General features: G+C 42.5%; 1 protein-coding gene across 5 annotated transcripts in view; it reads left to right on the top strand.

Annotated features, from left to right (window-relative positions):
* Nucleotides 1-25,499, top strand: part of RAPGEF4 (Rap guanine nucleotide exchange factor 4) — a 207,868-nt gene that overhangs the window by 127,133 nt on the left and 55,236 nt on the right. For 3 of the 5 annotated variants that reach the window (XM_075284117.1, XM_075284122.1, XM_075284120.1), the window contains 11 exons: nucleotides 628-689; nucleotides 6,388-6,468; nucleotides 7,271-7,377; nucleotides 11,662-11,783; nucleotides 15,852-16,035; nucleotides 17,634-17,718; nucleotides 17,843-17,903; nucleotides 19,056-19,132; nucleotides 21,544-21,690; nucleotides 21,979-22,094; nucleotides 23,955-24,043. In XM_075284117.1, the coding sequence (XP_075140218.1) occupies nucleotides 628-689; nucleotides 6,388-6,468; nucleotides 7,271-7,377; nucleotides 11,662-11,783; nucleotides 15,852-16,035; nucleotides 17,634-17,718; nucleotides 17,843-17,903; nucleotides 19,056-19,132; nucleotides 21,544-21,690; nucleotides 21,979-22,094; nucleotides 23,955-24,043 (1,131 nt within the window). The remainder of the gene's footprint in view (nucleotides 1-627; nucleotides 690-6,387; nucleotides 6,469-7,270; nucleotides 7,378-11,661; nucleotides 11,784-15,851; nucleotides 16,036-17,633; nucleotides 17,719-17,842; nucleotides 17,904-19,055; nucleotides 19,133-21,543; nucleotides 21,691-21,978; nucleotides 22,095-23,954; nucleotides 24,044-25,499) is intronic. The other 2 variants (XM_075284118.1, XM_075284119.1) reach the window with 2 other exon arrangements.

The raw sequence follows: 25,499 nt of genomic DNA, 5'->3' as shown, positions 1-25,499 counted from the left end.
AAAAAAAAACAGAAGTGGAGTTCTCTAGAGATCCCGCAAGCAAAAATGAGTCATGGCGTGGACTGACTGTCTAACTTTGGCTGCACAATTCCTGACCGCAGTCTGCCCTACAAGCTTCTGACTTCTGTTCAACTTAGATTATGCTTATTTTATATGGGAACCTGCCACATGGCAAATGCAATACAATCTGCAGGCGGCATGTTATAGACCAGGAGGAGCAGAGCAGATTGATTCATATGTGCGAAGAATAAGATCAGTATGCCAGGAACAACATCTGCAAGGAGTTTGTATGTTCTCCCCGTGTTTGCGTGGATTTCTTTGTCAGAAAAACTCAACCTGGAAAGTCTGTATATGTACATGACCTATCCTGACCTGGTCAATACCTCACCAACCCTAAGCCAATTTGGCTAAGCTGATCTTGACTTATGTGTTGTAGGAACATTGAATAGAATCATTTTATTGACAATGGCAAAACAAAAACAATTCTCACAAGACAAACCAGGACAGATCACCACTGGAGCATGTCATCCTTAACTGCACGTTCCCCCTTGTTTTTGCACCAATGTTTCTGAAGCCTTGAATAATTTCTTTGTACATAATCTCTGCAACTAGTATTTCTTCTTCTAGGGATATCTGACAAAGAAAACATGAATAGCGGCATGTGCTCAGGAGCCAAAAACTGTAACAAGGTAAAGAAAGATACGTAATTGTTAACAAAGTTAATATTTATAACGTTTTTGAAACGTTCTATACATAATAACCTTTAAATGGCCATTAAACGTTCACATGACCTTGTATAAATAAATAGCACAGGTATGTATCAGAAACTCTGAAATATATTTTATTAGAAAAAAATGCTTCTTTCTCCACTTACAAGGCTGCTGCTCCCCTGCCTCTGCCATATAAACTTCTCCTTTACTCAGAATTCTTTGTAAATCTTCGGTCTTACATAGTGTAGAACTCACATCAATACTGTTCAGCACTGCTGTATAATGGCCTCCATGCTGCTTCTGAGTGAGTGATAAGAGAGTTAGGAAGCAGAGCCTCCTTTTCCCACCATGTGCTACCTATGGGAGACATACTAGCAGGTAGTCTCTTCCCACTAGCTTAGATACTGAGTATTAGACCTAGAGACGGCAGAGGGGGAAACTACTGGATGCAAGTCATGTAATGGTGATATTCCTTACGTACACGCATGACAGATTATCCTGAAAAGTCACCTAAAAGAATAGACATGCTTTAAGGGTTCATCCAACATGGAAAACCTCTTCTGTCATGGTAGACCTCTCTGCTAAAGACTAAAGTGATAGGGCGGGTGCCCACCAACGCCCGGTCTCCTCTTTGCAGGTTTCCGTCTTCTGCCCGAGAAACTGGACAGGAGATGGAAACCGGCAGTCAGTTTTCAAACCCAATCACTTGAATGGGTTTGCAAAGTGACCGCTCGTGAGCGTTTTGTGCCTCTCTGCAGCGAAACCGTTTTTTTTTTAACCAGACTCAAAGTCAGACATGGAGGACTTTTTGTCCAGTTAAAAAAATGATTTCACTGCGGAGAGTCAGAAGACGCTCACGGGCAGACACTGACTGCTGTGTTTCCGTCTCCTGTCCAGTTTCTTGGACAAAGTGGAGACCGGCGCAGGTGTGACCCCGCCCTTAGTGCATATTCACACAACTGAGTTGTTTCCTGGCTGTGTGTCTCATACATCCTTGTGGATCCATTTACCTCAATTGGTAAATCCGTAAAGAATGAGGGCATATCTTATTTTTTCTCGGATTACAGACATTACACAGATGAGAAACTTGGTTGTATGAATAAGCACTAAAAAGTTGGTGCATGATATAGGATTTATGTCATTGTGTTTCGTGTGTGTGTGTGTGTGTGTGTGTGTATATATATGTGTGTATGTGTATGTGTGTGTGTATATATGTGTGTATGTGTGTGTATGTATGTGTGTGTGTATATATGTGTGTATGTATGTGTGTGTATGTATGTGTGTGTGTGGGTGTATATTTGAAACTATAGATGCTGGCAGATAATGATATATCTTTATATCTACTCCTGAACTAATTCATGTTATAGAATGGCAGTGAACTTGATCCCATTTTCTACTAATAGATCAATATCTAAAGTCTATTACGTTTTGCTTTCGCAGTAATTTTGCACAAAAGCTTCAATGTAACCCCAACATCTGAATACATCCTCAGGTCCAATTTATTCTAGATCTGTATTTATTACACATAGAAGGGACTCCTATCATCTTTATTGAGACTCACTATCCTAGTATTAGAACGTCTCTGATATATTATTTGTGAGCACTGAATTTTCTTCCTCTGAAACAGGTTGGTAGTCTGAATTGCAGGTTACTGAATGGAGATTTGTGCAAGTAAAAATGATTTCTGTTCATCTCATGTAGTGACCATTAAAACAATCCCGTTTAGATGAATGGAAATGATTTTCAGCCATAAATGTGCTATATGTGAAAGCAGCCAAATCCAAATTTCATGACGTGGGTTAGTGCACTTTGCCTGGATGCAGCACATACGGTTTCTGGCATAAAGGTTATTTTTTTGGCTGCCCCTTCCCCATCCTCTTTCAGCAAAAATGGCGACTACCGTGTAAATGAATAAATTTTTTTTGTGGAAAAGATTCAGTGGTAAATTTGCTCCATTGTTGTGAATAACAATTTGATCTGCTCTACTGGGATTTTTTCAGTGATTTTTTCATGCAGGTTTTGTCAGTACTTGGAAACTTATTTGTGCCTTGCTGAAATATGGAGGGGAATAGGTTAACACATAGCTTCCTTGCCTAAGATTGCGTACACACCTGTGCCCGGTTTCCATTTGTGAACTCCGTTCCCCATTCCGCGGAGAGAAAAGAACTATTCTCTCTGCATTTTTTAGGCAGAAACCTGGCGGACCCCATTAGTCTATGGGGTCTGCGGGTTTCCACGGGTAACTGTTGTTTCAAATCCCCAAGCGGACCCGAAGAACGAAAATCCAAACGCAGGTGCGACCCTAGCATCATTTTTACTCACCCGGACCACAAACCAAAACCTATGGTGCTGCCATCCTGGATCGCTATCCTCACAGACCGACAAGTCATTCAGATAATGGACATCTAAATTCTCTACTGTATGGCAGATTAAAGGGGTTTCCTACAATCCAAGAGGATACTATACACGTAAGACACCTTTAAGCCGCGCTCACCAATTCTACTCAAACAGATTGACCAGTGTTGGGATTTTGGAGTGGGTTTGCTCATGTGATTAGCTCCCGTACAATATGGTTTCAATGGTAATCTTATGTTAAGGCTACCTTTAGATGTACCTATATCTTTAAAGTGTAAGTAAACTTTCAGACAACTTTTGATTTTCCGACAGTAATTGTGTCATTAATAGAGATGAGCGAGTAGTATTCGATCGAATAGGTATTCGTTCGAATACTACGGTATTCGAAATACTCGGACTCGATCGAGTACCACTCGCTATTCGAATGGAAAAGTTCAATGCAGAACCAGCATTGATTAGCCGAATGCTATACAGTCGGCCAATCAACGCTGGTTCTTCTCCTACCTTTAGAAGTCTTCTCCATGCAGCTTCCCCGCGGCGTCTTCCAGCTCTGAATTCACTCTGCCAGGCATCGGGCCTGGGCAGAGCCGACTGCGCATGTCCGCTTGTAGTAGTGCAGGCACGATGCCTGGCAGAGTGAATTCAGAGCCGGAAGATGCCGCGGGGACGCTGCACGGAGAAGACTTCTCGGAGGATCCAGCCCGACCCTCACTCGTGGACTTGGTAAGTATAATTTGATCGAACTTTGCCTACCCCTGAAATGAGCATTTTCCCCCCATAGACTATAATAGGGTTCGATATTCGATTCAATAGTCGAATATTGAGGGACTACTCGAAACGAATATCGAACCTCGAACATTTTACTGTTCGCTCATCTCTAGTCATTAATAAATGTTATAATATACTTTATGAACAGATTATGGATCCTTTCTATGAAATCCTGGATCTCTGTATTCTTTCTCTTGCTTCTGTACTAAGATCTGTTTCTGCCTGTCACTGAATGTCACTGTGTATGGAGTGGGGGGCTGTGTAATATACATAGTATATGAGGTAGAGGAGGGTCACTTCATACAGTTACATCTCGGACATTATCAAACGTACAAATTTGCTCTTGGTGTCTTATAAAAGAAGAGATTCTCTTATAGGCTGCAGTGCTATCTATATTATTTCCAGAGATATCACTGGTTGAAAACACAGTCAAGATTAGGAGATTTACAGTATATGCAGCTATATAATATATTATATGAAAATTCCAATCCCGACTGTGTTTTCAACCAGTGATATCTCTGGAAGTAAGATAGATAGCATTGTAACCTTACGTTTTATAGTGTCCGAAATATTACTGTAGGTAGTGACCCTCCCCTCCCCTCATTTTCTCTACTTCTTACACATCCTATACTCCGTACACAGTAACATTCAGTGTGGGGCCACACGGTGGCTGGAGCTCTGGTGTTCAAATCCCACCAAGGGCATAAAACGATCTGCAAGGAGTTTGTATGCTCTCCCCGTGTTTGCATGGATTTCCATCCCGTATTCCAAAGACATACTGATAGGGGGAAAAAAATGTACATTATGAGCTCTATAGGGGCTCACAATCTACATTTAAACCCCTCCCCCCAAAAAAACCCAAAAAACAAGAAAAAAAACCCAGTAACATTCAGTGAGAGGCAGAAACTGCTCTCAATAACAGAAACAAGAATAAAGAGATGCCGGATTTTACAGAATGGAGCCAAAATTTGGCAATAAAGTATATTACAAAATGTATCAGTGACAAATACAAGAAAATCAAAAGTTGCCCGAAAATTTAGTTACACTTTAAAATATAAAAATAGGTTATCAATATCAGATCTGCAGTGTCCTACTTCAGCCAAGGTGCCGGAAGAGTCACAGCTCTACACAGTGACCCAGATTTACTAACTGGGCTGTACCAAGAAGGTGGTCAAAACAATACATCAACTCATCTAATTTCCTGCGTCCATCTCAATGGTTTTTAGGACAGTGAATGGAGCGGAGCAAGAATCTAGAATGTGAATCTAGACTAGCTCCCACTGTAGTGGCTGCGAATGGTTTGCAGTTTTCTCCCATTCACATGTATTGGAGAGAACCTTCAGTCTCATTCACAGCCACTAGACAGTTTATAAAGCTGTGCCCATTCTGGTGACTGTTTTAGAGCGCCATGATCCCTTCTATGAGCTGATCGGTCAGATCGACACCAATCTGATATTGATGACTTAAGTATAGGTCGGTGATGACGAACCTTTTAGAGTCTGAGTGCCCAAACTGCAACCTAAAGCCCACTAATTTATCACAAAGTGCCTACATGGAAATTTAACCTTAATACTGTGCGGATACACAATTGTAGACAATTACAGATGGTCTGTAATAATATCGCTTGTCTGCTATAAAACAGGGCCCCTACACCGTACAGTCTGCTCCACAGTGGCCCATACACAGTACAGTTTGCTCCACAGTGGGCCCCACACAGTACAATCTGATGCAAAGTGGCCCCACACATTATAATCTGTTCCACAGTTACCCCCACACAGTATAATTTGCTCCACAGTGGACCTACACACAGTATAATTTACTCCACATTGGGCCCCATACAGTACAATCTGCTGCACAGTGGCCCCCACACAGTATAATCTGTTCGACAGATGGGTGTCCACAGAGAGGGTATAGGTTATCAATATTAAAGAACTTGGAAGCCTTTGCGAAACAATTGCACCATTATGTTACGTATCCAAACCCATTCCATTGCTGGGTGGAGAAATTTAGCATCTCAGACAGAGCTCCGTTACTTTAGTGGTGCATTTTTGCACTAAACCTCCCGATCGAACCATTATGTTCTTCATCATAGCATTTTACAGCCTCAATATATGGAATTTTACCAGTTTTAAAAACTTGTAAAATTCATTAAAATGCAACTGTCCTCAACATGTAATATTGCACCGCCCGTGTTGGTACTAAGTGCTTTGCTCCATCACTTAACATTTATCAGTTTCCCCTGTAGCTTTGCAACTCAGTGGCTATGAGAGATGTTAACCATAAAATATATTGACGTACGATATTATGCTCTTTTCATTTCCCACAAACACTACTTATAATTTATGACCTTAAACATTTTCGTTTTCTCCTCTTACTAATTTATAATTTATATCGTTCTCTCATTTTATTTCATTTTATATTTTGGTACTTTGCATCACTTTGTTTCTTTTACGTTTTCATGAACCTGATTATTTCCTTCAATCAATTGCTAATATTTTTATCTTTCTATTCATGTTTGTTTTTTGTTCATTTTTGGTCACGTCTTATTTTTCAGACCCCCCTCATTGAAAATCAAAACACGCTCCGTCCAGCTAAAACCATTACAGAGGTAATGGGATGTCGGGAAGTAGCTAAGGTGCATACTGATACCAAAATGGAAGGCGTCCTTATCAGGATTGTAGACATGGATCCACCAGTCCATAATATGGGCACAAAATGCCGACATAGTCCACTCAACTGAAACTGGCCTCAATATTAGGCACCTAGTGGCCAAACTCCTCTAAGGCCTCATGCACACGACTGAATGTGCAGGCTGAGTCTGTCACGGTAGGGAGTCCGATGCTGATGATGATAGAAGAGGTCCTGTCCTGGGCTGTGGCATTAGGATGAAGCGGAATGCAACCCCCATTGAAGTCAGTGGGGGACAGATGACAGTCCTAGTGTCATCCACTATGATATGGGTTCCCCTCGGCGTGCAAACCCACTCTTGTGCATGTAGCCTAAAGGTGAACCATGACGTGTGTTTGGCTGTGAAGCACAGTGATATGATCCAACGCATTTCCAGCCAACAACCTATCATTGTACCATAGATTGCCACTTCAGTTTCTATACAGCCATATCATCCTTGCCTTGGTTAATGAGTGGACCAATTGTCATTCTACGCAGACAGACGCGTAACTTGGATCCCCTGGGTCCCAATGCAGAATTCTTAATGAGGCCCCTACCGACCTTATCCCATTTAGAACAGTGGCATATTTTATGTGGCAAAGGGACCTTTGGGACCCTCTCAGGGTCCAGGGCCTAATATTGACTGCGACCTCTAGCTATGTCCCTGTAGTGCAGTTAAATAGTAGTTCTACATGTCCCAGTAGAGGATGTAATTCATATTTATTGGTCTTAATTTATTTTCTTTATTGTCTTTATTTCAAACCTTCAAGGTTCCTTCCGAGCGGATCCTCAGGGCTGGGAAGACCTTACGCAATGCCATCCTTTCCCGTGCACCTCATATGATCAGAGATCGCAAATACCATCTCAAAACGTACAGGTAAGCAACAAGTATGGGTGTTGAGTATAAAAAATCTTGTAAACCACGTTTAACATAGGAGGCGCGGCCTTCGAGTTAGAGTTGGATGGATTAGGAATTGGAGTCAACAGAAATGTACCATCTATATGGCGGCATTCACATCACATGAGAGAATATAAAATCTACGTGGACTTGTGACATCTGTTTTTTTTTTTATATAGAACCCTATGTATCACACATAAGCATCAGTATTTTAATCCAGAGTATGTGTTGATGTGTTTAGTGTCAACAAAAAATGTGGTGTGATAACCTTAGCTTCAAGATAAGCAGGGTCAGACTGGGGACAAGTGAGCAGGTGCACCCCGCTGTGGGCCCCTGTGCCAGGTGGGCCCCCAGTACACTACACTTCATATAGACACTCGTCATAGAGCATGTCAACCATAGTATACAGCATTATAATATACTGGGTACACACTGGGCGTCTGAAATGACATCTAGGTACACAGTCTGGTCAACCAATACCCTAAAAGGCCCCTAGATCGAGGCAAGAGCCAGTCTGCAGGTTACTGACCGGTACCTCAGGACGGAAACAGTCAAGGGCAAGAGCTAGTCAGCAAGCTACTGCTGGAAAATACATGTATGTTGGCAACATTTTAGGAATCGTGAATGAGTGCCAGGTAATATGTATATATATATAGGTGTATGTATCTAAATAGTGGACCTCAAGACTAAATTTTACTTTTGGGTCCGAAACTAAAAATAAATATATTAAATATTATTTATGAAAGAGTTGCAGTCGACTCCATATGTATCAACTCCTAGTAAAAATAGGTTGCTAAAATGTTGTCTGTTCCAAATAAAGTTGTAGCCGGGCTTTCCTTTAGCGGGGGTAGAGGTACAGTTCACTGCCGCCTCTCCTAGCCAAGTCCACCATAGTATAAATGATTTTTAGATATGTCTGTTTACTTTCTTGGTGAGGCCAAGGTTGGGTTATGTTGTTGGACACTTTTTGTATTGCTTTTTGTACATTTTCAGGTGCGGTACTTGCTGTGCATTCCCTGCATATACTCTCATTCTTCTTAAAGATTACCTTTCATCACTTGGGGCACATGCGGTGTTATATACCGCTAGAAAGTCGACAGTGCGCTGAATTCAGCGCACTATCGGCTTTTCCATTCTGTGCCCCCGGTGAAGAGCTACCGGTGCCGGTACCGTAGCTCTTCACTGTCTGAAGGGCATTTCTGATACTCAGTCAGGGACGTCCTTCCTCACAGTAGTGCCTATTGCGCTGTACTGTGAGAGCGGTGAGGAACGCCTCCATCCCCGTCATCGCTGGGCAGTAAAGCAAAGCCCCCTCTCACAGTTCAGCACAATAGGCGCTACTGTGGGGAAGGGCGTTCCTGGCTGACTATCAGAAACGCCCTTCTGACGGTGAAGAGCTATGGTACCGGCACCGAGAGCTCTTCACCAGGGGCACAGAAAGGGAAACCCTACAGTGCGCTGAATTCAGTGCACTGTCGACTTTCTAACGGTATATAAAACCACATGTATATGCAACCTTTGCAGTCCACAACTGCTATATCTGAGAATTTGGGTGCCTTGACCGTCATTCTTCAAAGAGTGCGCTTGTTCCCCCATGGGTGGGACCCTAGAGGTTAGCCAATACCAATCCCATATTTATGGGCCTGAATATGCAATAAATGATTAAAGCAGGGAACGCTCGCACAGCGATTACGTATTTTCTTTTACATGTATTACTTTTTAGAATTCCTTTGAGCCATAAATATTTAGTAGCCTGCGAGTCAAGTATCAGGCTGACATTTTATGGAGAACGTAATATACAAAAAGCAAACGACAAAAAGTACACTGAAAAATAAGAGAATTATATAGATAATCGTGTAGAAAAGGTGCTGGGATCTTAACCACTCACTGGTCCTAAAAAACATTTGCAACAAAAGTAATGATGTGTACACTGGCCTTCTCTGAAGCGGCATTAACATAAAATATTGAAATATTCTTCCCTCTTGCCAGTTCTCATTTATCTTCATGGTTGCTTAAACAACATATCCTGGCAGCCGTGAGCTTGTACTTAGTCTTCAATTATCAAAAATGTGCCCTGTCTTTAAACCCACATAATGCTCAATTGTAAGAGTATACATGCACAGAGTAGGCTACTATTATACGATACCGGATTCATCTCAGTTCATCCATATTTGTAGCGGCACATCTATAGGTAGGTTCATGATCAGATATATAAAGTCAAAAATAAATAAGTGCTTATAAACTTACACAATATTCAGATAGTCCTATTGAAAGGGGCAACAAGATTGTATTGATAAGGTCAGAGTCGTGTTTATGATTATTGGACCAATAATCCCGGGTAACTGTCGTCGTCCTAATTAATTAGGCTGAGTGCCAGGCCGCAAAGAAGTCACACCACTCTGTGTGTTGGTATTTGTTCCTCTCTCGACTAAGGAATTTATGCTGACGCCCTTTTTATTAAATGCACGGGGGTTAAAGAGGACCTTTCACCACTTTTGGGCACATGCAGTGTCATATACTGCCAGAAAGCCGACAGTGCGCTGAATTCAGTGCACTGTCGGCTTTCCCGATCTGTGCCCGGTGTAAAGAGCTTACGGTGCCGGTACCGTAGCTCTTCTATGGTCAGAAGGGCGTTTCTGACCATTAGCCAGAGACGTCCTTCTGCCTCGCGGCGCCAATCGCGCTGTGCTGTGGAGCGGGGAGGAACGCCCCCTCCCTCTGCTCACACAGCTCGTCCATAGACGAGCATTATCAGGAGCGGGAGGGGGGAGTTCCTCCCCGCTCCACAGCACAGCGCGATTGGCTGTATATAACACTGCATGTGCCCAAAAGTGGTGAAAGGTCCTCTTTAAATATTATCAGAGAAAGGAAGTGATATAACAACAATGCAAGTTTTCATATTCATTCCTGATTGGTATGATACATCTCAATCAAACAGAATAAGTTTAAGCAGTTCCATATATAGCCAGCTACTCCCGGTCCTGCGTGGTAACCTTGGGGCGCTGTCTTCTGGCAGAAAGCCAAGCATTTGTTTTTCTTGTACCCATCCTGGATCCAGGCGCCATCGTATCCTATAACATTATACCAGTTTCAAGCATAAGTAACTATATCTAGCATTCAGCTTTTAAGGATAACAATGTTTTTCATACATTACAGGATTATAACCTTCACAGTATAAAACAGCATTTAAAGAGGACCTTTCACCATATCCGGGCACAGGCAGTGTTATATACTGCCGGAAAGCTGACAGTGCGCTGAATTCAGCGCACTGTCGGCTTTCCCGATCTGTGCCCGGTGTGAAGAGCTTACGGTCTGGTACCGTAGCTCTTCTATGGTCAGAAGGGCGTTTCTGACAGTCAGTCAGAGACGTCCTTCTGCCTCGCGGCGCCTATCGCGCTGTACTGTGTGAGTGGGGAGGAACGCCCCCTCCCTCTGCTCACACAGCTCGTCCATAGACGAGTATTATCAGGGAGTATTAGCAGCTCAAATACAAATTAACTTCAACACAAAAGTCTCATGTATTGTCTGAATTACAGCAAAAACAAGATACAAAGTTACATTTCATATCCCATAGCTTATACACAGTACGAAAACCTTACCCACGCCTGTATATACCCACTTCTACAATCACTGCAGACGAAGTTGCGGGTACCAGCTAGTAATATATATGTGTGTTCCCTATCCTATAACAATTTCGGGTCATCCTTATAACTCTGTGCTGTGCAGTTCCTCTGTTATTCCTTCTAGAAATTTGTGAATAATTTGGCAACTGGATGTTAAAGGGCTCTCCAAGATTTATATTTTCTGGACTGTCCTTCCCATCCTTAGGCCTTATATATCTGAGGCATGGGTGGCCAGCCCCTGCATGGATTAGCTGTGTGGGGTCGAGCCTGTACTATACACAACATGGGGCCGGCAACAGTTGGCTCCATTCCCTGTATCTCTGCTCAGATCCCATTGACCGTACTCCAGAGTACAGTTTGGCAGATACCTCTTGTCCAGTTTCAGAGTTCTAGGATTGGACAGGGTAGTAACCTGTATGTCACACTAGAGAAGACCCCGTTTTCCTCCTTCTTGCTGAGAGCTATTAATATACAGATGAGTGGTTGGGGGGTGTTCATTAAAGATTATACACACATATGTAATACACGAGTCAGACCTATAAATATTCTGTATCTACAGTAGGTAAGCCACTATACGGTGTTATATTGTATTGTTATATTGCTGTATTATATTATGTTAATATTTTGGATGTCTTTACAGGCAGTGCTGTGTAGGAACTGAACTGGTGGACTGGCTTATGCAGCAAAGCTCATGTGTTCATTCCCGGACGCAAGCAGTGGGCATGTGGCAGGTCCTACTGGAGGAGGGGGTCCTTAACCATGGTAAATATTTTTTTGGGGGGTGTATTTATAAAGTCTGGAGTTTTGTGCATTGGTCATAGTCCATTCCCTGGCTGGCTGTGCGAGGTGACTGAATTAATGAATAGGACGCACTCCTATGTACCACCATGGGAATCTACACCAGAAGGGAACCAGATTCTGGGAGCAAATAGGCTGCCATCCTGAAACTCTTTAATATTGGAATTTAGTGTTGGTATAACTATATATACTGGTACCCAGCAATGTTACCATTGTACTCTGTACACATGTCTATGGCTTCCATTTATAATGTACGATGCAGAGGTGTACATAACAGAAAACAGATGCACCCCTGTAACTTACATGCATGCCAGTCCTTACTAATAAAAACATAAAAAACTACTGTTATTTACTTGTCCCCCTGCTCCTACGCTGTCGGCCTCCGTCGTCGTCATTCTTCAATGACGTCGGACGCCACATGACCCGGGACGCAAGCCAGGGTCATGAGACGTCAGAGACATCAGACAACTAGGCCGAAGCCTGCCCGGAGCCTGGAGAGGTAAATAACACCGTTTTTTATGTTTCTTACCTCTCCGATCATTATACTCGGGAGTCCGCAAAGACCCCCGAGTATAATAATAGTCTTTGCAGGGCCCAGCCAGTATCGGTAAGTAAATAGATAAAGGGAAAATGTACCGAGCAATCCACTTATCAGACACCTTTGGTGATTGGTCAAAGGTGATAGTCAGTCCAGGATATCTGGATATGTCAATCGGAGGTGTTAAGCAGCAGTAGAATCATCCAACACCCCAATGAGGTGGCACAAAATGGAGAAGGACCAGAAGATGAAAGGATCACTGCGTTACTCCGTAGGTCTTCAAACAGGCACTTTATTAGGATTTTAAACACACGATGCTTAGGGCAGCGTTTCGGGGGAATACCCCTTTATCAAGTGTATGACAAAATTCACACGGGTACCCTTCCAGGTCGTCACAAGGCAGGCTTGCTGCAGGGGCTCTAGAGTGTGGCTTTGTGTTGTTTGTTCAACACATAGACACAAAAAACCGCAGCGGTAGCAGCTGTCGCTGGGCCCCCTAATGTCCTGGGCCCTGTGGCAGCTGCCTCTGCTGCCTCCGTGAAAGTTACGCCACTGGATATATAGGATAGATCAATGTTTATAAACTTTTTCAAGCGAGGTTCCCCCTACTAAGGAAATATTCCACCCAAGTACCCCCAAAGTAGTGATCACTTTCTGGAGCTTTGGTCAACATTCATGTAAATATCCCCTCAGTGCCACCCCCTCAGGTTCCCTATATGTAGTATAATGGACTCCTCCATGTCCACATGAGTTGTATAATGGCTACTACACTCAGTATAATGGGCCTCTCAGTGCCCCCATATATACTATAATTGGCCCTCTCAGTGTTCCCAAATCTTGTATAATAGCCCCGTTGGTGTCACCATATGTAGTTAATGGCCCCTACAATGCCCAAACATATAATATAGTGGCTCCTTCATTGCCCCAACATATAGTAAAATGGTGTCCCCATATGTAGTATAATGGCTGCCTCAGTGCGTCCTTATGCACTAAATGCTTCCCTCAGTACCACCACATGTAGTATAATGGCCCCCTAAATGCCTTCACATGTAATACAATGGCATGCCCAGTGGAGTCTATGGAGTGGTGAGCTTCATTTATTACTCACCTCTCTGCTTCATGCTTCCCCTCTCAAGGCTTCTTATGGAATTTCTGATGCAATAGTAAACCTAGCCTGTAACATGTCTATATGACAGGTCATAATAGAAATGAAATCGGTGTATCCCTTTATTGAAAGCTGCTAAATTCAAGTGTTACTGTGTCATATCCCCTTGTACACAATAAACCTCTTCCGTATTTAAGCTTACGGTATGTATTGCAGCGTACAATGCGCTTCTGTCTCAGGGTTCATTTTGATACTTTCCTAAATGTGGCAGAACTAGGCCTCATTACAGCAATGAACCCTATGGCACCTCTCCGAGCGCCTCTTCTACCATCACATAGACCCTTCTCCTCCTACCTCTGTTTCTAATGAATCCTTGTAGTCTTTGTTTGCACTGATAATATTTGTACTGTATACACTCTATCATCTGCTGTATCTATTGCATATTTTGGGGTCTGTGCTCCTCCATAGAGTTAAGTCTAAATGATATTCACCCTATTTTATTATGGACCTCAGTCTTACGAAATCTGGAATCCTGTTCAAAGGTGAAAACATTGGGATAAAACCAAGACGGCTTGCAGTACACAACAGATTGTCCGTAAAGCCCTTCAGCATGGAGGTTTTATTAGATTTTGCTTTTAACTATTTTATTTACAGATAATTCCTCTTTAGCGGGGACATGGCTCACAATGCTCCGGTACTTTCCGGATTTAGGCGACTATACTTTGCCCTCTGGTGGCGGCAGTGGGTATACAATGTATATATCAGGTTGAACAGCAAACTTTAGGCCCTAATAATAATTCATGCTCCAACGTTATTTGGATAATTTATTTGTTTTCTTGTAATAGGCACATTTATCCACAACTATCTACTCTTTGCGTGAAACCTTTAATACACCTGTCTATTCTACAGCAGGAAAACCTGCACTTAGGCGTAGTTCACATTTATAGTGGCCATGCCTCATATTTCAGATCAGTCCCATTTATTTCAATGAGTCTGTGGTCATGTGACTTATTAGCATGAAATTACTGGTTTGAGAAGAAGATTTTTCGAGAAGTATACGACTTTTCTTCATGCCTCCCATTACTTTTGAAACCAGTTTGCAATACTGCAAAATCTGCAACAAAAACCACTGCTTTTCTGCAACATGTGGCCTCAACCTTAACGGGAGTCCACCAACTCCCCCCAAGCATAGTCAACTGATGCCAACACTTTGCAGAGTACAATACAGTAATAAACCACATACCTCTCTTATGTACAGTTTTGAAGTATTATACAAATGAGGAATCTAGTGCACTTGGGGCGGGGCTTCGGCTTTTGCACTAGTCAGAACCCTACAATCTCCTGCCTGCACCGCCCTTGATCCTCCCACTGATGTGACATCACTCATCTAACTTGAGTGGCAACAGCAGTGCTCCAAGGTCTGAAAGCCCGCCCCCAGTGCACCAATTGCCTAATTTGCATCACTGTAATGTAGTGGCAACACATGATTATGTATGGTGGAGGTGGTAGACTCCCTTTAATATTATTCAACGTGAATGGCCACCTATAGACCAGCCTGTGGTTCATGTGTAGATGCAGCTTTCAGCTGTAGTTTATAGGATGAGGATCACTATGAGGAACCGCACAGTCACCAAACTCAAAACCGGAAGTTCCTGGTTTCTGTGTAAGTCTATGGGAGCATGGCATACAGACTCTCATATATTCATAGACTTACATAGGAAAAGTGAATTCCGTCTGGTCTGTGATTCGGCAGATCAGTTTGCAGGCAAGGACTTGTTCAGGAGCTGTATAAAATGGTGCACCTCATCATCCCAATGCTTTATGACATTTGGGTCATACTATATATGTTTTGTTTGTAGCAACATGCTGTAAATGAAATGGGATTCATGGTAATCTTTAAGGTAGTGGCTGAATTTGTGAGTTATCTATTCCCATTTGGTCCTCAGCTGTGTCATGTGACCAACACTCTTAGGGCGCCTTCACACGGCGTAGCACGCCGCTCCTTTAGACACGTATACACGTGTCCGAGCGCGGCGCTTCAAAACAGAGCCCATTGATTTCAATGGGTGCTGATATATGCGCGTAAGAAGATTAGCTTCAACACAATTTACCTCTTGTACCTTTCCCATAGCCATAGGAAAATATTGTGGGCATGGTCAAATAAAAATGATGGTGTTGAATATTCAATCCAATATTGTAATCTACTCAATTCTTAGCAGTCCCTGATCCTTCCCAATTACCAGCGGTACCTCTGTACCATGCTATGTAACGGAAGTGGCTAATAACCACAATGTTACATGACATGTCGTGTACGTATCCTAAGAAATCTGTGATTATGTAGTATTATATCCATGTATACTCATGTTATCTCCCTGTTTTCTTCCCACAGTTGACCAGGAATACTACTTCCAAGACAAATACTTGTTTTATCGGTTTCTTGATGACGAACATGAAGACGTGCCTATGCCGACAGATGAGGAGAAAAGGGAAAGTGAAGAGGACCTCCAGGATACCCTTCTTCTTTTGTCCCAAACAGGACCTGATGCACACATGAGAATGATTCTCAGAAAACCGTAATTTCAATTCTTATTCCACCTTTTTATATTGTTTTACTTGGTTAATAATGTAATGCGTAAATAAAAAATTCTGTTAATATTTGAAGTTCTTTAGGATAGATTTACTTAAGAAAATGCGCTAAAATTCTTCCTTAACATGGGGCAAGGCAACGTGGAATGGGAGTGGGACGTAAGGTGCCAGAATTTTGCCACCAGCTTATAGTTGATGCAAAGCTAGACTAGGTGAACCAAATGGACACTGTGATAAATCTGGAGTTTTTCAGTACTGTCCAGTCTAAGTGTGTACTTAATATTAGAATTTATCACCAACTCCAACAAATTTGCATCCTTCAATAGTTGCTGCTTCATTGATCCTGGCACAGTTGAAATTTTCTCTGTAGCCCTCACCATTCCCGAGTAATCACTTCTGTTACTTTTAGCACAGTTATATTCTTCACTGTCAGGTGGGCGGTCCTTTGCTGGAGCAGACAAATGGGGTCCGCCCATTTTTCTGGTTTTCTTGCTCTCCAAGGTACCAGACCTTGTTAGATTTGACATTTTTGACAAGTCGCAATATTATTTGTGGTGTGGACAGAGCTCTATCTTGGCTTTTTTAGCCACTTGTCTTGGCTATTCTAGACACTCCCTCCTGCTGTCTGATTGGCCAGTGCTGTATTTGTCAGTGAGCAGGGGGAGTATCTCAGACTACCAAATCACAATGTGCATAGTGTAGTCTAGCGGCCTAGATAGATGAATACAGCGAGGGCTGGCAATTGGCAGATGTGCATCAAAAGGACTGCTCGCATTTTTAGGGAGAAAAAGATGGTGATTTTAACGACCAATCCCTCTTAGGTAAACTCCACTGAAGGTTAATTATATACTCGAGTATAAGCCGACCCGAATATAAGCCGACCCCCCTAATTTTACCACAGAAAACTGGGAAAACTTATTGACTCGAGTATAAGCCTAGGGGGGAAATGCAGCAGCTACTGGAAAATTTCAAAAATTAAAATGGTCGGAGTTTTTAGGTGCAGTAGTTGCTGGGAAAGGGGAGGGGGTGTTTGGTTGTCTGTCTGCTTCTTCCCTAAGCTTGAGTTTTTTTTTCCCCCACTTGGAATTCAGCCTGGCTGAATATAGGGGATCTGCAGTGCTCCTATTAACCCCTTCCCGACAGAACAGGAGCACTGCAGATAGCCTATATTCAGTAGACCGGGCACTGTCAGACACAGGGATACCTAATGTGTTTGTGTTTCACAGTCATTTTCTACTTTCATATGTATTCTAAGGAAAGGAGGGATTTACAACTTTTATTTACTTAATTTTTTTATTATATTTTTTTAAAGCTTTTTCACTATTTTATGGGAGATTCTATACATTACTATTGCGGCTAGTCATAGACACCCCCCCCCCCCAGAAAAAAAAAAATTAAATAAAAATATTCTTTTTTTTTGCTTGACATGAGTATAAGCCGACGGGGGCTTTTTCAGGACAAAAACTGTGCTGAAAAAATCGGCTTATACTCGAGTATAAACGGTACTTTTACGGTTTCTTGAGTATACGGTTGTTTCTATTCTGTTCTATTCTAAAATTTGTCCATTTGTGTTTCCCATTCTCAGGCCTGGCCAGAGGACGGCAGATGATCTAGAAATTATTTTTGAAGAACTTATTCACATTAAAGCCTTATCTCATCTCTCCACCACGGTTGGTCACCTTCAGTTTGCCTTGAGATCTTTCTTCTTTTAGTTCTGTGTGGTCTGTTTTATGGCAGTGCTTGAAAGAAACAACCTTGGCTGTAGATTTATTTCTGTTGTGTCCTTTCTTGAAGGTTAAACGGGAATTGGCCGGATTTTTAATCTTTGAATCTCACCCAAAGGCGGGAACAGTCCGTAAGTGGAATTGTACCAACATCTGTGATCAGAAGCTCCGACCTGTCTTAGAACTTGAGAAGATGAGCACAAAGAATTTTATCACTGACTAGTGCTAGATTTCGGGACAAAAATTAACTTAAATCCCAATATATTCCAAATTGCGAAATCCTTCTCTTATCATTATTAGGCCATTTTTAACATGATGTAATATCCAAAATGTAGTGAGAAAGACCTGATCCACTTACCCAACTTTCACTGAGACATATTTATGAAGACTGGTGTATTGTACGGCATCTTCATATTCTGTCTCTGGCGGAACAGCCGACCCAATTATAAGGAGGTACCCGTCTCTTCACAAATATGGCGCATTTTCTGCCACATTTGTGCTGGACTCTACGCTAGCTTGTTACTGGCATGGATGTCACTGATAATTTGCACCATTAAGATGGTGCAGATGATCTTAAACACCAGTTGGGCCAATTATTTTCGTAACTGGTGTTTAAAAAGTTGCAAATAAGAGGTTTGTGACTTTTTATGCCAGATATCTAGCGTAAAGTAATGATAAATATGACACACCAAGTCCTCTAATCCACTAGTCTCCTTTCATCCTTTCAGCACCCCTGCTGATTGAAGTGGCCATAGCACTCGGACGACACACTCCGCTCTCATGTCACAGGCATGTGATGTGAAATCGGGCATATTAATCTAAACTGCAATATCATTTACAGCCCCTACACCGTGGGGTGCGCTTGATATGCAGTGAAGCGGCCTCAGGTCTCATCCAAATTCTGCAGACTCTGCAATCAGCTGATCGGTGGGGTTGCCAGGTCTTGAATCTCCTTCGATCTGATATTGAAGGCTGATCCCAGGAGGAGTTGAAAGGAACATGTTGATTCTTCATTCAAGTCTAGTCCTGTTAGAAGGAAGCCAAGTACAGTGTTCCCAAACACCAGGTGGTCATCTGTTGCTGCAGGGGTTAAAGTTATGGATGTTTAGAATAGTGGTAATACAAATGAATAGGTATTTATATAATACATGGCAGTCCATCCATGCGGCAGTGTAGTGCCCTGCCTAATAGAGGGGAGGGATCCTGAATAGGGGATCCCCTTTATTACATATTGTACATTTTAGCAAAGCTGACAATTAATTGATGATGATTTCTATTTGCAGTGTTTAACCAAGGAGAAGAGGGGACCTCCTGGTACATCATCTTAAAGGGATCCGTAAATGTGGTCATCTATGGGAAGGTATTGCACTTTCTGACATATTATCCACTTGTACAGCATACGCTAGGTTCACACCTGCGTTCTTCTTTCCGTTCTGAGCTTTCCGTCTTCTGCATGCCAGAAGTCGGAAAGCTCAGACCGGGTCCGGCCGTGAGCGGCGGTGAGCGTTTTAGGCTCTCCGCCGCGAAACCGGATTTTTTTTATCCGGACACAGAGTACTTTATGTCCGACTCTGTGTCCGGATTATAAAACCCGGTTTCGCGGTGGAGAGCGCAAAACGCTCACCGCCGCTCACGGCCGGACATCTCTCTCACCCATTCAAATGAATGGGTGAGAGAGACTCCTGCAGGTTTCCATATCCTGCCTCTGTTTTAGGCAGGAAACGGAAACCTGCAGTACGGACACCACAACGCAGATGTGAACGAGCCCATATTTGGTGTGCGCCATCACTTTAAGATTTGGTCCACTGGTATCCCCACCAATCCTGAGAATGAAGGAGAGGCATTGTTACTTTAGCACTGCATCCCCTTCTCAGTTTTACCTGCAGGGTCTCTCCTGTGAAGGAAAAAAAATAAACCAGTGGTGCATCCAATCCATTTTCAGGATCACTGGGGGTCCCAGACGTCGAACATCCACCAATTATAAAGTGAGGACTACTAATTCATGCTCTGAGTCAGTGGGATCCTGAGGTCAGACCCCTATAAGTTGTGACAAAAATCACATTCTTTAACTATGTTCTCATGCACTTTGCCATATAGTTGTTAAAGGTAATCCAGATCGCTGTCCATCACTAAGCAGACTTCTTAAAAGAAATATGTGGTAATAAATGTTCCCATTACCTGTAGTATGTAGATTCCACTAAGGCTTCATGTACACATTCCCGTTTTTCCTATGCGGTTTTGAAGCCTAAACCAGGATCATAAAGGGTGAGACACTATAAAGCCCCATGGTCATGGTACAATCCGAACAGGAATATTGATCTGTATATTGGCCAGATTTACCAGTCTACACTTATACAGGAGACAAGGCTCCTTGCATTATAGTGATCTATGCCTGTCTGCGGCTTCACTGTCCGGTCCGGGTTGCCCCATGTACTTGATGAGGTCTAAAGAACAGACAGTACTTCTCCTCCTTTTTCGTTCACTTCTGTTTTTAGCTTCAAAAACTTTCCCCCTGAAAATCTGATCAAAACTTGAAATCCCTGAGTAGTCTAATAGATGTCACAACAGCATTGCTGAAAATCTTGTAAGTTTAGTCTATCACACTCCCTTAACATATATATATCAGCTAGCATCTGCCCGCGACTTCGTCTGTGAGTTGGTGTTGGCGCTGAACCGCTTATATTTAGCCACTTGCTGTTGTGGATGATCCGCCTGCTCCCGCGTCTCGGCTCTTCTACATTGCAGCATACTCAGTTGTATGTACATCTCTGCATATGGAGAGCGTACTGTGCTGTGCTACAGCGCAGCTTAAGCTCTGCTACATCTGGCCATTTGGATTATAGGGGTGTTCTTATGTCAGTGTGAGCAGCTTCTGTGTTGGAAACGGCTGAACGGATGTTGTAGAAATTTGCCATAGTTCAATCAGCCTGCTCCCGCGTCTCGGCTCTGCTACATTGCTGCATATGTATAGGATACCCAGCTGTATGTACATGTTTGCATATGGAGAGCCTATAGAGGTGTGCTACAGCACTGCCTAAACTCTGCTACATCAGGCAATTGTGATTACAGGGGTTTTGTTATGTGACTCTCTGAGCAGCTTCTGTGTTACAAAGGGCTGAATGGATGTTGCTGAAATGTGCCAAAGTTCTCCCCCCTCCCCATCAGAGGAAGAACAACACATTCCCCGTCGTACTCACTGAAACTCTACACCCGATATACTCCTCTTGCCCACACAAAGCCTGCATGTTCTGTAGTCTCCTGAGCTTCCATGAGACTCAATTTTCTTCGGTTTTCACATTGTGCAGCGTCATCCTATATAGCTCCGCCCACAAAATAGTGTGTAGCTCCGCCCACTGCCTAGCATGATCCTATCCTAGAATGGCTCAAGGACCTGTGATGATGTCATCACAGGTCCTTTAGTGTTGTGTGAACCTAAATTCCTTCACTGTGGTTGTGTAGTGATGTCATTTACCGGGATAAAAAGTAGCCTATGTTTTAATCGGGGTTCCTATCTATGTATGTGGCAAATTTCATGCAAATCCGTTCAGCCGTTTTTGCGTGATTGAGGACCAAACATCCAAACCCACAAACATCCAAATCCACAAACTTTCACAGTAGGCTATATATATATATATATATATATATATATATATATATATATATATATATATATATATATATATCTATATATATACATATATCTCAATAATTGGTTAATAATCTTGAGTAAATATTCAGATTTTCATGACTACGTCCTATCCTTTATTCCAGGGTGTGGTTTGTACCTTACATGAAGGAGATGACTTTGGCAAGTTGGCTTTAGTGAATGACGCTCCCCGGGCAGCGTCCATTGTCCTGCGAGAAGACAACTGCCACTTCCTGAGGGTAGACAAAGAAGATTTCAACCGAATCCTGCGTGTAAGTTTTAACTTATATATTTTATTGCTCATCGGTATATTGTGTGGAGGCAAAACGGCTGAAAAGTGGCCCCTTAAACTGTGTATGGGGGCAAAAGGGCGGCCATTATACTGTACATGGGGCAAAATGGGACCGTTATACTTTCTGTGTGGGCAAAAGAGGGTTATTTTACTGTGTGGGGGCAAAAGGGGGACATTTTATTGTGTATGAGTCAAAAGGGGGATATTATACTATGTCTAAAAAGAGGTTTTGACAAATGCACTTTCTGTGACTTCCATATTTTTTAAGGATGTTGAAGCAAATACAGTGAGGTTGAAGGAACATGATCAGGATGTCTTGGTGTTGGAGAAAATTCCATCTGGACAACAAGCGTCCGCTCAAGTAAACACTCAGTCCCCATATAAGTAAGTATTATACTGCTATATGCTTATGCTGTATATTCCAAATTGTTTATCATCATGTAGTAGGAATCTTCACTGCTTACGTCTGTTCTGGTCATGCGATGGTCACAGAGGTGCGGGGCCCGTCACAATACAGTTATCAGTACTGTGTCATGTTACAAGCCGTCCGGTACGTCCATCACAATACCGGGACAGATTTAATCCACGGGGAGTTAGCAACGAAGATTCCTTCTCAATGAAAGTCATGAGAGATCTGAAGGCTGTGAGAAATTTTTACAGAAAGTCTTGTAGAACTCTATATAACTAATTATTTAGCAAATTATAACCTATATTTCCTGAATTATCACAAGTTTTAGGCCCAATAAACCCCTAGAATGTTCTTTTGCAGCTGACAATATTAAACCCATCTGTCACTCCGTTTAGTTTAGTAACAATTAAAGGGGCGGTCTAGTTTCAGAAAAAAAAATGTATTCTTTGTACAACGAAAAGTTCTACAATTTTGCAATACACTTTCTATATCAATTCCTCATGGTTTTTAACGTCTTTCCTTGTTGTTATCCATTGTTTACTTCTAGTGGATAAAAATCAATCCACGGTCATGTGACGGACAGTCCATGGTCATGTGACGACAGTCCATGGTCGTGTGTGGACTCCTTATAATAACAGCAATTAATCGTATAGTTACATGATTAGTCACATGGCCATGGACTGATTGTTAAGCCACTGAAAACTGAGAGGAATTGATACAGAAAGTATATTGGAAAATTATACAAATTTTCATTATACAAACAATAACATTTATTTGTTGAAAATGAACAACAGCTTTAGGTTAAGGCCCCACAGGCTGGAAACACCACGCTAAAGTGCTGCGGGAACAACCTCGGCGGGTCCCGCAGCGCTTTGAACAGAAAGTTCACTGAGTTTTCCTCTGCGGACTTTCTGTTACAATTATATCTATGGGAAAGCTGCCGGCGTTTCCGTAGATATAACTGACATGCTGCAATTTTCAAAACTGCAACGGTTTTGTAAATCACAGTGTGTCCACGCTGTGATTTTTTCCGCAAATTGGGCATGGCATTCGCATGAATCCCTTCCACTTTGAAAGTACTGTAAAACTCTGCGATTTTTCCCGCGAGCAAATAGCGGCGTTTCCGGGACACGGGGTCGGGCCTAAGGAAGGGCCTCACGTTGTGGAAACACCGCTTTTATTGCTGCATTGTTGTTTTTTTTTAGCCAAACCTGGTAGTGGCTACAGAGGTAATGGGAAATCTCTAGGAAGCTCTTACACTCTGCTCAATCCACTCCTGGCTTTGACTTAAAAAACTGCTGCAAAATCTGCAACAAAAAAAGCAGCATTTCTGCAACGTGGGGCCTCAGCCTAAAACTGACAAACAAAAAAAACCAATAAGCCAGACTTTTTCGGCACACCCAATAGACCCCATTATAGTCTGCTTTTTCCCATCATAGAATGGATCTTTTTTTTAATGGTTTTTCCTTCAATGGACCAGAAGAATGGCAACAACTATGCAGGTGTGAATCTACTGTAACCCGAGTCCATGACTCATCTCTGGCGACTTGCAGCGCATGCGCATTGGGCCACTGAAGCTACAGATATACACCAGACTTCACTTTGTATGTAGTGGTTTAGTGGCCCCAAATCTGGTGTGAAATGAAATAAGAAACAATATATCGTAAGTTGCAAATATTCGGCACTTAGTCTAAAATTTTCAGTAGAAAAAGTTAAAACTTGTATCTCCACGTACGGCTGTGTATACCCCTTACATACATACTAGTAATTGTATAGAATCTACAGATACATCTTTCCCATAGTTATTAAGGAGAACCCTTCTTTGTATTTTCTAGGTACACTGTGATGTCTGGGAATCCTGAGAAAATTTTGGAACATTTCTTAGAAACCATGCGACTGGAGCCGAGCATGAATGAATCACTAGGTAAAAAATATGGCCGTGTAGAATGTGTGGGATCTCAGGACGCTGTGTTGTTTCAAAATTGTCTCCATCTCACTCTGTTAAAGGGATTCTACCATTAAAACTTTTTTTTGTGGATAAGATGTCGAAATAGCCTTTAGAAAGGCTATTCGTCTCTTACCTTTAGATGTGATCTCCACCGCACCGTTCCTCAGAAATACCGTTTTTACCGGTATGCAAATGAGTTCTCTCGCAGCGATGGGGGCGTGCCCCAGCGCTCAAACAGCGATGAGGGCGTCCCCACTGCTGTCAGAGAAGTGTCTCCAAGCACCTCCTCCTTCTTTGTCCGCCGTGTTATGTTCAATGTCTTCTTCCGGCGCAGGCTCGTAACCTAGCAGAGCAGAGCAGACTGCGCAGTCGTACAGGACACAGGAAAATGGCCGCTAACAATACTGTGCAAGCGGCCATTTTCCCGTGACCTGTGCGCCTGCACAGGCTGCTCTGCTCTGCTAGAAGTTACGAGCCTGCGCTGGAAGACATTGAAGATGATGCGACGGAGGAAGAAGGGGCCGGCTCTGGGAGACACTTCTCCCATCGCTGCGGGTGAACTCATTTGCATACCGGTAAAAACCGGTATCTCTAAGGAACGGTGCAGCGGAGACCACGTCCAAAGGTAAGAGACGAATAGCCTTCCTAAAGGCTATTCCGACGTCTTATCTACAAAAAAAAAAGTTTTAATAGTAGAATCCCTTTAAGGAGTTTGTATGGAAAGTAGGATAAAATCTTATGACAGAAATGTAATACTTATACTTGGACCAAAGTTATCATAATGAAACATTGGATGAATTTGGTGCAAACTATGGCAATGAAGATTTCAAAGCTGACCTTAAAAAATTCCCCCCATAATAAATTTGCCCCCCCCCTAAGAATTCAGTGGGTCCGTGTGCTGTCTATGGAAAACACTGACAGTACTCGGACTGACGTGTGAATGAGGCCTTAGGTCTTATACACTACAGTGAAAAATGGCTGATTTAAAAGCAGTAACATTAAATGGGTCCGGTCACATGTCCTATTTTATTATGGATCATTTACACATCCCTCCGAAAAACTGATATGCTCTGTGTTTGTCTGTTTGGACTATACAAAAATAACCATGTGAATAGACCCAAAGACTTTCAAGGCAATTTGAAAACAACTGTATGCAAAAAAAGAGTTATCTCGCCCATTGTTTAGCTATCCCACACAAGAAGTCATTGCACAATCCCATGGTACAAATACATTGTTCCTCAATGAGCGCTGGATACACAGTTATTGGAGCCGCCATGATACGTCTCCTCTCTGACCTGGCAGTGACGTCATCTGTCGGGAACCAGAGACTGTAAGAGCTGCTGGGTCCTAGAGAATCCAGATCAGTTCTGCAATTATGATCAGGAGGCTACATTCCTACTGTAACTGGGGCTACTTGTATCAGTTACAGGAG

This window comes from Leptodactylus fuscus, chromosome 8 (assembly GCF_031893055.1).
Source record: "Leptodactylus fuscus isolate aLepFus1 chromosome 8, aLepFus1.hap2, whole genome shotgun sequence".
In the NCBI taxonomy this organism is placed as follows: domain Eukaryota; kingdom Metazoa; phylum Chordata; class Amphibia; order Anura; family Leptodactylidae; genus Leptodactylus; species Leptodactylus fuscus.
Note: the sequence above shows the minus strand (reverse complement) of the source record. Positions and strands in the feature narration are given on the sequence as shown.